At 37.1% G+C, this 13,847-nt stretch overlaps 1 protein-coding gene across 1 annotated transcript in view; it reads right to left on the bottom strand.

The window, feature by feature from the left end:
• The window catches only part of LOC143270447 (vomeronasal type-2 receptor 116-like), a 47,284-nt gene that overhangs the window by 18,018 nt on the left and 15,419 nt on the right, over window positions 1-13,847 (bottom strand). The window contains exons 2-4 of the mRNA XM_076560378.1: window positions 13,089-13,380; window positions 11,005-11,817; window positions 8,596-8,823 (exon numbers count right to left, since the gene is read on the bottom strand). Of these exons, the coding sequence (XP_076416493.1) occupies window positions 8,596-8,823; window positions 11,005-11,817; window positions 13,089-13,380 (1,333 nt within the window). The remainder of the gene's footprint in view (window positions 1-8,595; window positions 8,824-11,004; window positions 11,818-13,088; window positions 13,381-13,847) is intronic.

Genomic DNA, 13,847 nt, shown 5'->3' with positions numbered 1-13,847 from the left:
GCTTTGGGCCCAAGGGCTCATCCCTGTGCCCTCACCACCCATTGCAGTCCCAGTTTGAGGCCAGCAGGCAGGTCTCTTGCAGGCAGGTCAGACAGACTACCACCATCCCCCACTGGAACCTGTAAGTAAAAGCCTCACCCCACCTCTGAAACCCACTCATGCTTTGAAACGACAGCTGCTCCCTGAGACACAGAGTCCATCAGCACCAACTAGACCAAGAGCTCCGATTTTAGAACAGTTTATGAATCGAACTGAGAGGCTCCCTCAGACACAGACACTACTTTCACCAAGTAGACAAAGAGATGAGTACATACCAGTGTAAAAATACAGTCAACAGTATAAAGATCAATATGGTAACACCAGAACCTAGTGGTTCTACATCAGTAAGACCTGAACATCCCAATGCAGAAGAAGCAGAATAAATTGGCCTCTAAAATTATTTTAAGAAGATGACAGAGGTCTTTAAAGAGGAAATGAAAAATTACCTTAAAGAAATTGAGGAAAGATAAACAAAAGATTGGAAGAAATCAATAAATCCCTTAAAGAAAACCCCTAAAAAAGCAATTTAAACAGGTGAAGGAAACAGTTCAAGATTTGAAAACTGAAATAGAGGCAATAAAGAAGATACAAACTCAGGGAATCCTGGAAATAGAAAATCTGAGTAAATAAACAGGAAACAAAGAGGCAAGCATAAGCAACAGAATGAAAGAGATGGAAGAGAGAATCTCTGGCGCTGAATATACAATAGAGGAAATAGATTCCTCAGTCAAAGCAAACATTAAAGCCAACAAAGACATAACACAAAATGTCCAGGAAATCTGGGACACCATGAAAAGACCAAATCTAAGAATAATAGGGACAGAAGAAGGAGAAGAATACCAACTCGAAGGAACAGAAAATATATTCAACATAAACATGAAAAAAAATTTTCCCTTCATAAAGAAGGAAATACCTATGAAGATACAAGAAGCCTATAGAACACCAAATAGACTAGACCTCCCAAAATGTCCCCTCAACACATAACAATTAAACCACTAAACATACAGGACGAAGAAAGAATATTAAGAGCAGCAAAGGGAAAAGGCCAAGTGACGTATAAAGGCAGACACATCAGAATAACACTGGACTTCTCAATGGAGACTTTGAAAAACAGAAGGTACTGGGCAGCTGTTATGCAGACACAAAGAGACCATAGATGCCAGCCTAGACTAGTATACCCAGAAAACTTTCAATCACCATAGACGGAGTGAACAAGGCATTTCAATACAAAACCAGATTTAAACATTACCTATCCACAAATCCCGCTCTACAGAAAGCACTAGTAGGAAAATTCCAACCTAAGGAAGTCAGTTTCTATTGTGTGGAACAATTTGCAGAGTATTGAAATTAGTTCTTCTTTGACAATCTGGTAGAATTCTGCACTGAAGCCAACCCCACAACTGACAGAGGACTGAATTCCATGGTATATAAAGAACTCAAAAAAAACTAGACATCAAAATACTGAACAATCAAATTAAAAATGGGCTAAAGAGCTAAACAGAGAATTCACAAAACAAGAACTACAAATGAAAGACATTTAAAGAAATGCTCAACATCCTTAATCATCAGAGAAATGCAAATCAAAATGACTCTGAGATATCACCTTACACCTGTCAGAATGGCTATGATCAAAAACACTAATGACAGTCAATGTTGGAGAGGATTCAGAGCAAAGGGAACACTCCTCCACTGTTGGTGGGATGGAAACTTGTACAGCCACAGTGGAAATCTATATGGCGGTTTCTCAGAAACTTGGCAATCGATCTACCTCAAGACCCAGCCAAATCACTGTTGGGTATATGCCCAAGGAATGCCCAATCATACCACAAACATACATGCTCAACTATGTTCATAGCAGCACTATTTGTAATAGCCAGAACCTTGAAACAACCTACATGCCTGTCAACTGAAGAATGGATTAAGAAAATGTAGTACATATACACAATAGAATACTACTCAGCAGAGAAAAACAATGACAGCATGAAATTTGCAGGAAAATGGATGGAACTAGAAATAATCATCCTGAGTGAGGTAACCCAAACCCAAAAGACAAACATGGTATGTACTCATTCATAAGTGGATTCTAGATATAAAGCAAAGAACAATCAGACTACAACGCACAGAACCATGCAGGCTATATAGCAGGGGGCACCCTAGAATGACTGTGGCTTATAATAAGTTTTGGTTTTACTCAGTTACTGAGCAAGTCTCAATGAAACATTTCACTATTAAGATAAGAATTTATACTGTATCAAGCTGATAATAGAAAAAATAGATAAATTTTTAAAAAGTAAAACTAAATTTAAAAAAGGAAGTCAGATACACCCACAAAAACACAGGCAATAGATAACCCCACAGCAATAAATACCAAAGAAGAGAAACACACACACACACACACACTTCCACCAAAAGATAACAATAATTAACAATCACTGGTCATTAATATCCATCAATATCAATGGATTTAATTTACCTATAAAAACACACAGGCTAACAGAATGGATACAAAATCAGGAACTATCCTTCTGCTGCATTTAAGAAACACACATCAACTTCAAAAACAGATACTACCTCAGAATAAAAGGCTGGGAAATGATTTTCCAATCAAATGGATTTAAGAAGCAAGCTGGTGTAGCTATCCTAGTATCTAATAAAATAGACTTCGAACTAAAATCAATCAAAAGAGATCAGAAAAGACATTACATATTCATCACAGGAAAAATCCCCCAAGATGAAATCTCAATTCTGAATATTTATAAACCCAAACACAAGAGCATCCACATATGTAAAAGTAACATTACTAAAGTTTAAATCACACATCAAACCCCACATGCTAGTATTGTGAGATGGCAACACCCCACTTTCACCAATGGACAGGTCTGCCAGACAGAAACATAACAGAAAAATAAGGGAACTAAGAGATATTATAACTCAAATGGACTTAATAGATCTCTATAGAACATTCCACCCTAACAACAAAGAATATACCTCCTTCTCAGCACCTCATGGAACCTTCTCTAAAACTGGCAACATGTTTGGTCACAAAGCAAATCTCAACAGATACAAAAAAATTGGAATAACCTCCTGTATTTTATCAGACCATATTGGATTAAAGTTAGATTTCAACAACAACAAAAATTACATAAAGTCTAAAATTTTATGGAAACTGAATAATGCCCAACTGAATCACAACTGGGTCAAGGAAGAAATAAAGAAAGACATTAAAGACTTCCTAGAATTCAAAGAAAATGAATGAACAACATACCCAAACCTCTGGGACACCATGAAAGCAGTGCTAAGAGGAAAATTCATTGCACTAAATGCCCACATAAAGAAGATGGAGAAATGTCATACTAGTGACTTAACAGCACACCTGAAAGCTCTAGAGCAAAAAGAAGCAAACTCACCAAGGAGGAATAGATGCCAGGACATAATCAAATTGAGGGCTGAAATCAATAAAATAGAAACAAAGAAAACAATACAAGAAATCAATGAAAACAAAGAGTTGGTTCTTTGAGAAAATCAACAAGATAGATAAGCTCTTACCCAGACTAACCAAAAGGGAAAAACAGAGCATCCAGATTTACAAAATCAAAAAGGAAAAGGGAGACATAGCAACAGATATTTAGGAAATCCAGAGAATCATGATGACATACTTCAAAAACCTGTACTCCACAAAATTGGAAAATCTAAACGAAATGGATAATTTTCTGGATAGGTATCACTTACCAAAGTTAAATCGAGATCAGACAACAATTTAAATACATCTGTAACCCCTAATGATATAGAAACAGCCATTAAAAGTCTCCCAATCTGGCCAGATGTGGTGGAACATGCCTTTAATACCAGCACTTGGAAGGCAGAGGCAGGCAGATATCTGTGAGTTATAGGCCAGCCTGCACTAGAGAGCAAGGTCCAGGACAGGCTCCAAAGCTACACAGAGAAATCCTGTCAAAAAAAAAAAAAAAACAGGACCCAATGGTTTCAGCAGATAATTCTACCAGATTTTCAAAGAAGAGCTAATACCAATACTCTTCAAATTGTTCCAAACAATAGAACCAGAAGGAACATTACCAAACTCCTTTTATGAGGCTACAGTTAGCCTGATACCCAAACCACACAAAGATGCATCAAAGAAAGAGAATTACAGACCAATCTCCCTCATGAACATTGATGAAAAAATATTCAATAAAATGTTGGCAAACTGAATCCAAGAACACATCAAAAAAAAAAATATCCACCATGACCAAGTAGGCTTTATTTCATGAATGCAAGGATGGTTCAACATATAAAAATCTGTCAATGTAATTCATCATATAAACAAACTGAAAGAAAAAAAAAACATGATCATCCCATTAGGTGCTAAAAAAATCCTTCAACAAAATCTAACACCTTTTCATGATAAAGGTCCTGGAGAGATCAGAAATACAAGGAACATACCTAAACATAATGAAGGCAATTTACAGCATGTTAACAGCCAACATCAAATTAAATGGAGAGAAACACAAAACAATTCCACTAAAATCAGGAATAAGACAAAGTTGTCCACTCTCTCCCTATCTATTCAAGATAGTACTCAAAGTTCTAGCTATAGTAATGGGACAACAAAAGGAGATCAAGGGAATATAAATTTGAAAGAAGAAGTCAAACTTTTGCTACTTGCAGATGATATGATAGTATACATAAGTGACCCCAAAGATTCTACCAGGGAAACCCTACATCTGATAAACTCCTTCAGTAATGTGGCAAGATACAAGATTAACTCAAAAAATTCAGGAGCCCTCCTATATACAAATGATAAGTGGGCTGAGAAAGAAATAAGATAACATCACCCTTTATAATAGCCACAGATAATATAAAATATCTTGAGGTAACTATAACTGAGCAAGTGAAAGACAAATATGATAAGAACTTTAAATTTCTGAAAAAAGAAATTGAAGAAGACATCAGAAAATGGAAAGATCTCCCATGCTCATGGATAGATAGGATTAACATAGTAAAAATGACAATTTTACCAAAAGCAATCTACAGATAAAATGGAACACCCATCAAAATCTCAACAAAATTCTTCACAGACTTGAAAGAACAATATTCAACTTCATATGGAAAAACAAAAAACCCAGGATACCAAAAAGAATGCTGTACAATAAAGCAACCCCTGGAGGCATCACCATGCCTGACCTCAAGCTTTACTATAGAGCTATAGTAAAAAAAAAAATACAGCAGAACAACGGAATCAAATTGAAGACCCTGACATTAACACACACACCTATGAACACCTGATTTTTTACAAAGAAGTCAAAACTGTACAATGGAAAAAAGAAAGCATCTTCAACAAATGGTGCTGGCATAACAGGATGTCAACATGTAGAAAACTGCAAATAGATCCATATCTGTCACCATGCACAAAACTCAATTCCAAATGGATCAAAGCCCTCAAAACAAATCCAGTTACACTGAACTTGAAAGAAGAAAAAGTACAAAGTAGTTGTAGTTGAAATTTTTCCTGTGTCCTGGCTAGCCAGCTATAGGGACAAATCTCTCCCACTTGTGTCCCCCAAGTAAATACACAGAGGCTTATATTAATTATAACTGCTTATAAAAGTTCAGGCTTATTACTGACTAGCTCTTACACTTAAATTAACCCATAATTCTTATTTATGTTTAATCATGTGGCTTGTACCTTTTCTCAGTTCTGCCTTGTCATCTTGCTTCCTCTGTGTCTGTCTGACAACTCGTGACTCAGCCTTTCCTCTTCTCAGAATTCTCCTCATCTACTCACTCTGCCTATACTTTCTGCCTGGCTACTGGCCAATCAGCATTTTATTAAACCAGTATACAGGGGCATTATCCCACAACAAGTAGTCTTGAAGGCATTGGCATGGGAGACCACTTCCTAAATATAACACCAGTAGCACAGAAACTGAGAGTAACAATTAATAAATAGGACTGCCTGAAACTGAAATGCTTTTGTAGGGCAAAGGACAAGGTCATTAAGACAAAACAACAGCCTACAGAATGTGAAAAGTTCTTCACCAGACCCACATCTGACAGAGGTCTGATATCCAAAATATATAAATAATTCAAGAAACTAGACATCAAAATACCAAACAATCCAATTAAAAATGCACTAATGGACTACAGAGTTAACAAAGAATTCTCAACAGAAGTATCTCAAGTGGCTAAAAGACATTTAAGAAATTGCTCAACATCCTTAGCCATCAGGGAAATGCTAATTAAAACAACTCTGAGATACCATCTTACACCTGTCAGAGTGGGTATGATCAAAAACACTGATAATAGCTTATGTTGGCGAGGATATGGAGCAAAGGGAACACTCCTCCACTGTTGGTAGGAATGCAAACTTGTATAACTACTGTGGAAATCAGTATGGCGGTTTGTCAGAAAATTGGGAACCAATCTATCTCAAGACCCAGCTATACCACTCTTGGGCATGTACCCAAGGAATTTCAGTCATACCACAAGCACACATGCTCAACTATATTCATAGCAGCATTATTCATAATAGCCAGAACCTGGAAACAACCTAGATGCCCCTCAGCTGAAGAATGGATAAATAAAAGGTGGCACATATACACGATGGAATACTACTCAGCAGTAAAAATGAATGACAACATGAAATTTGCAGGCAAATGAATATAACTAGAAAAAATACCCTGAGTGAGGTAACCCAGACTTAGAAGGGCACCTGGTATGTACTTGCTCATAAGTGCACACTAGATGTAAAGCAAAGGATAACCAGACTACAACCCACAGCTCCAAAGAAGCTATTTAATGAGGATGACCCAAAGAGGAATGAATGGATCACCCTATGAAGGAGAAATAGATGAGCTCTCCATGAACAAACTTGTGGGGGGGGGGCTTCATCCAGTAACTGATGGACAAAGGTGCAGAGATTCAAAGCCAAGCACCAGGCCAAGCTCTAGGAGTCCAGTTGATGAAAGAAAAGAGGGATTCTATGAACAAGAGGCATCAAGATCACAATGGAGAAGCCTACAGAGACAACCAAGCAAACTAGTGGGAACTCAGGAACTGTGGACTAATAGCTGTGGAGCCCCCATGGACCACACTAGGCCTTCTGCAAAGGAGAGATAGTTGAATAGGTTGAACAGTTTAAGGGGACCCCTGGCAGTGGGATCAGGATCCATCCCTGGTGCATGATCAGGCTTTTTGGAGCCCAGTGCTTATGGTGGGACACCTTACACAACCTTGGTGCAGTCCGGAGAGGGCTTTGGACCTGTCTCTACTGAATGTGCCAGGCTCTCCTTACTCCCCATTCGAGAGCTTGCCTTGGAGGAGGCAGGAATGGGGGGGGGGGGTAGGTTGGGAGGGAAGGCTGTGGGGCGAGAGGAGGGAGGAGAGGGGGATCTGTGGTTGATAATAAATTGAATAGAAAATTTCTCAATAATATAAAAAGAAGAAAGAAGGAATTAAAAATATATTTATATTAAAAAACAACTATACACAATTTTAATATTAATAGTTTTGGAAATTGTATATGCAAGGATATATTTCTGTCCTTCCCTTAGACATGCTTCTTGCCATGATTTGGAAGTCAGTGTCTGTTTCATAAATATCTACATATAGGTACATGGGGCTGGAGAACCAGCTCAGTGATTCAGAGTGCAGGCTGCTCTCACAGAGAAACCTGAGTTCTGTTCCCAGTATACGATCCAGGCAGCTCACAAACATCAGTTATAATGAGAAATTGCATAAACATTGGTAATTTATTTCCTCTTTGTAAAACCTGTGGGCATGTTTGAGTATGAGTTATCTTAAACTGAGGGAAAATTAATCATCAGCATGCATATATATAAGGAAAATATGTATATATTTATACACATGATTGTGTGCATGTATGTGAATACTCACAGAAACACACACTCATATATACAGTCATGAACGCTGATTTATTCATTCCCTGCAGCATGAATGAACACACCCAAATTAAATTTCAATTTAACTAATTCTATCTACCAGCATTATCCATTAATATGTGTGTGCTTCTGTGTATATGTATATGTACCTGAACATGTATATGCATATCTATACATATATCAAAGTCAAAATCAAAAGATTGATTTACTTCTAAATTGAAGATATCAAACAGAACTAAGGAGATGGCTCAGTACTTAATGTATTTGCAATATAAGCATGAGGTCCTGTATTTGATCATGCAGAAGGGAAATAGAGAAAAGTGAGGTGTAGAACTGTGTTTCTGTATTACCAATACGGCATTCATGGAGACAGGATGTCACTGTCCAGTTGAATACAGCTAAATCATAAAGCAAGGGGTTCAGAGAGAGACTATGTTCACAATAAAATGGAGAAAAACTGAGGAAGGTAACCAGTGCTGACTGTCGCCTCAATGAGCACAGGCAGTGACATGCATGAGAATTCATATACAAGCTCACAACAGAAGCTAAGAAATTAGAATATAAAAATAATTTAAAATTTCAAAGAGACATCACAATCAGTTCTCATAAATCTTTGCAGATATTTGTCTACATATTAAATATTGAAATTCAGCCAGACCTGATTGAAGTTGCTTGGCCATTTGATCATAACTTCATTGATGAAAAAGCCTTGATCTTGTGGACTCCTGGAGACAAACTCTCCTACTTTAACTAGAAATGAATAATTATTTGTATGTCCCATAAAATTTTGTACATCATACTTTTCCACATGATTCTTGTTCTCATCAAAGCATATCTGGTCTCCAGCAGCATTTGTAAATTGAATTTTTCTCAGAAAAGGATGAAGCTGGAGAGAGACATCAATTGGATATGAGTAGTGCATGCAAAACTCTCACTTGTGGTCCCTAAGAGGAATCCTCTTTCTCTCTCCCTACTCTGGCTTTCTTTTTGAAGAGGCTTCATGTGAGCAATTGTCTCCCCCACTTGTTCCAGTGAGATGAACTTTTCTCCCTATGAAATTAATGTAGAAGTAGCTGAACACAAAGAAAAATGTTGTCTAAGGGGTGGAACATAGTGCAGTGTGGACCATGTTTTAGTGGGAACAAGGCCCTGTGTCTCTCCCGAGCAAGAAAAAAATGTCTCTAATTAGAAAATACAGATGATTTCTGAGTGAATCTGGAACAAAATGGAAGCAACACTAGTCTATTGGTTTATAGGTGTTAAGATATTTACCTTCTTTATGGCTCACCATGAACCTATGTGTGTATGGTTAGGTAGGTAGATATGTATACATGTAGATAGAGAGAGTATCTGGACTTGATAATATTAGCAGCGGTTTATTCAAAAATCCATATTCTTGACAATATATATTAATATGCAGAAATTTTGTATGCCATTTGTATTACAGGAAATTGGAAATAGACCCACTGCCTGCCTCCAATCCTTAATTCAGTTTGGGTCACAACTTTTGTCTTTCAACTTTGATAAGAACAATATTGGAGTCAAAATTAAAATTTAAATGTTCTGTGATTAAGCTAAATTTTAAAAATGATTTCTAATATTTTTATATTAATTTATTTTGTGTATGAATTTCCTTCCTGGACATATGTATGTGCACTACACATGTTCCTGGTGCCCGTGAAGACCAGAAGAGGGTGCTGGATTGAGTGGAAGTGGACTTGGAGACATTTGTAAGCTGCTATGTAGATACTAGGAACTGAACCTGCATCTTGTCAAGAGCAGTAGTTACATCTGACTTCACAGCCCTCTCTGGTCTCTAGATTTGTATTATTTTTAATTCTGCATATTGCCTATGTGTATGTATGTATATTCACAAACTATATTCCTGATATCTGCAGAGAGCAGAAGAGAGTGACACATTCCTAAGACCTGGAGTTACAGACAACTGTGAGCTGCCATGCTAACAACCAAACACAGGTCCTCTGACTGAGCATCAAGTGCCCCTAACTGCTGAGCCATCCCTCCAGCTTGATTTCATTACATATTTAAATTAATACAATGGGTTAATTTTTTACATTCTGAGATTCACTATTGTGTTAACTATTTAACAACTCATTTCATAAAGAACCGGTTTTTTTTGTTTAGATATTCAGTTATCTGTACAAGAGACACACTAACTTACCTAATATCACATCTCTGGAAGCCATGTTCACAAACTGTGTCCATGTCTATGTCAAATATTATTATTATCCATAATACTAAAAGCTACATAGTACACTAAACATTCAGAGTTCATTTTCTATTTATCTACTTTAGACTGAATTAAAATGAAATAAAAGTAAGAAGTTTGTTCAACAAATTTCTTGATCACCTATTTTAAGGGGAACATCAAGGCTCATAGGTATAATTGAGTCCTAAGTTTATATCAGGATGGTTTAAGCCCAAACATACCCACTTGTAACTATAAAAAGGTGATATGGCCTAGGCTCACGAGCACAATCTGTATTAAAATATTTAATAATGGATGCATAGTCTTTGGTTTCTCCTTAATTTTATCTTATTTAAGAGTAAATAGTCTGTAAAAAGCAATTTCTTTCTCAGTTACTTTTGAGGTTATGGCAGCCTATTTTTATTTTCCATAAAAGTTTCTCCCTATGGTCTTGGGTAGTTAAATATATATTATATTTTATGTGAAATAGCTGCTGTTAGATATGGTGAGTATGTCTCTATCTGATGGTATCAGGTATATTCCATGAAATTGTATAAATTTTTATTATTGAACTTGCTAACTTTGACAATAATTGATTTTGGATATTTTAACAGAATTTCATTACATAAAAGGAATACATTTTTTAAAATATGCACAAATTTCATGTCTTGAAATCAAAGCTACAGTAGCCCAAAACATGCAACGTAATTACAGACACATACATACCCACTGTGAAAGAACTCTTTCCATTTTGACTTTTATTTTTATTATAAGATGAAAATGTGTTGTACATTTGACTTCAATGACTCAACTACTAATAAGTTCCCAGCGCTTCCCTTGCTTTTGAGATAGGCTTACCTGCCAGGGTAGAAGCCTGTCGTGGTTTGTGTCTTCATGAAATCCTATTCCTGTTGTCCTCAAAAGCATTTTATGAAGGGTGTGGGCCACTGCATATACTGCATTCCATATGGAAAAGCTAGGCTCAGAAGTGATCATCACATTTATTTCTTGTTTTGTCTTTAGGGATGTATTCTGTGGGCAGGGTTTATTATTTCCACATAGCAGAGGAGGAGGTGAGCAATAAAAATAGTCAATCCAGAATTTATGGAAGTAAAGATCTCCTGGGTACCGGGAGGGTGTAAGTGCCTCTAGAAAGGGCTTGAAACCAGGGATATCTCTCTTCTTTGAAAATGAGAAGCTTCCTTCAAAAAAGTCCTTCAAATAATTGTTTTCATAGAATACAGACTCTAAGTAAACTAAGTGGGACTTTGCCATGATCCACACCTTTCTTTTGGCTTTCATGATTTTATTTTCCATGCAGAAAAATACTAAGTCATCTATATCACCATAGAATACATGCACATTTGCTTGTGTATGTTGGATCAAATTCACCAAACCAACATCAGATGTTAACTGAAACTTCCAATTAGCCTGGAGTTTTTCTGTAAAAGCCACACAGATATCTTCTGATAACATCTCTGCTTTCAGGTCAGAGAGGAACTCCTTTCCTTTCAGATCATCAGACACGATGAGCCCCACCCACTTCCAGCCAAAGTGCAGCAGTAGAGAGGTCACCCCTTTGGTTAGAGCTGTGTCTTTAGGAGACATCTGGTAAAGGGATGGGAATGTATCTCTGTCACTTAGCATAGAATCAAAAGTTCCATATGTGACCTGCAGAAGCAAACAAAAAAAAAGGGGATTCTGAGTTTCTAGGTATTTGGATTCCTCACCCTTAGACAGAAAGTGAGTTCATTATTCGAGTAAGGGGATCAGGAAACTGAATGTTGGTAAGGAGACTGTCTTCTGTGATATTAGCTTCTCTCTCTCATTGTGTGATGGAATATGGTCTTTGTCAAGTACTATGGGCTACAAAGTTACTAAGAACTCTGAAGCAATTGAGTGAACAATATTCTGTTCATGTTAGATTTTAAAGGCACCATGGATTTCTCTTGTTCCAATAACAATGGAACAGAGTATGGGATGTAGAGATAGACTCCAGAAGCATTACCAAGTGCTTTACTCTGACCACAGGACATCACCTTCCCTAGATCCTCTGCCTTCAAGAATGTAAATAACACATTTTTTTTCACAGATTCACTCCTGTGTTAGAAAAGAGCAAATCATGAATATCTGGGGGAATTTCACCAAGCATTGTTCCATCATACTTCCCAAATGATAAGTTTGACAAAAGTCATTACCAAGAAACTAATTTAAAATGCAAATCTCTGAGGTAGATGGAAATTCCTGTGTATGTATTTTTTTCTTACTTTAGGATACAATAAATGTATGTATCACTGAGTGATAATGATCAGTTTTACACTGTCTGATTTTCTAATCTTGATTATCCATGAGTAAGTCACTCACCGAATATTTTCTCTATTTGCAGTGATACCTACTGATGGTTGCTTTGCTTCAGTAGTGCCTGGCAAGAGCCAATTGTCAGGATATATCTAAGTAGATGTTCTCAGTGAGTGCTATTCAGAGATATACTTTCCAGAATGAGAAAATAAACCCCTTGGAACATTTTCATTTGTGATGGCCCAAGGATTGTCCCAGATTTGTTTACATGTCCTGAATTACTATTCCTCTATCGGTCACTCATTGAACACAGAATTAACTCTAAGATGTTTATACCCCAGCTTGGGCAGTTAGTTATCTGTTTTGTATGTTTGACTTATGAACAGCACTCAGCTATGAACTGCCACAGTACATCTTGCCAATGACTGGAGATAGAATCATGAATATTACTAAATGATCTTCATAGAAATCCACAGTATTTACTGCTCATGTTTTTCACCACACTCCACTGTTGATCATAGCAGGAGCCATGTAATTCTTTCACTTACATTTGAAATCACCAGCAGGAAATATAGACAACTTCTCCATTTTCTTTTGGTCAGATGTTTTATGTGATTATGGACAGCAAAACTTTGCCAACTTACTTGTGGAACTTTGTAGAGCTCTAAAAGTGTTCCAATTGCAGCAGAAAATTCAGACCTCGTTCCCGCAATGATTCCAAGAGCTTTGTGTTGAGTTTTGCTTTTGTAGTTAGGGATAAACTCACTCCTTCCAGACAGCCATATCAGAGGGCCCTCCAAGATTCTCCGGTGGGAGTTAAAGGCATTGTAGAGGTGTAAACCCAAGGTCACATTGGGAAGCAGGCGGACATCCTTATTGATCTCCTCAATGGCAAAGTAGAAGGCCAGCAAATATTGAGAGTTTTTCCATCTCCATCTAAACAGGAGGGGCAGAATGATGGGTACAGTCAGGCCATTGTTTTTAGAAACTTGTTAGCAAATTCAAGAAATTAGACGTCATTAAGTTCTGACTTCTTTCCTGACACATAAAGCTTGTGTGAATGAGCCTCTGACAGCTCAGAAACATCATGGAATGACTCAAAGTCTCAGTACTTGGTTTCTTGAAAAGCATAGTGTGGATTTAGTGTCTCTTGTCTGTGTCCTGTGGCTGATCAGTAAATGGTGCTTATGATGTTTCTATTCATGGAAGCACTGGGTGAGGGAAGACACTACTGTTCTCTCTAGGATTGTGAATAAGAGTTTCATATCCTTTTATTTTGTAATGATTTGATTTCATACTCATTCTTGAAAAGTGTAATATTTTTTTTGCATGCATGCCTAGTGTTAAAGTGTTTCTTATGGAGATAGACAGAGAGCTACGCAGTAGGCATTCTGCCTCCTGTT

The sequence above is a fragment of the Peromyscus maniculatus genome, chromosome 23, assembly GCF_049852395.1.
Source record: "Peromyscus maniculatus bairdii isolate BWxNUB_F1_BW_parent chromosome 23, HU_Pman_BW_mat_3.1, whole genome shotgun sequence".
NCBI lineage: Eukaryota > Metazoa > Chordata > Mammalia > Rodentia > Cricetidae > Peromyscus > Peromyscus maniculatus.
The sequence above is the reverse complement of the archived record's forward strand: the minus strand, read 5'-3'. Positions and strand labels throughout refer to the sequence as shown.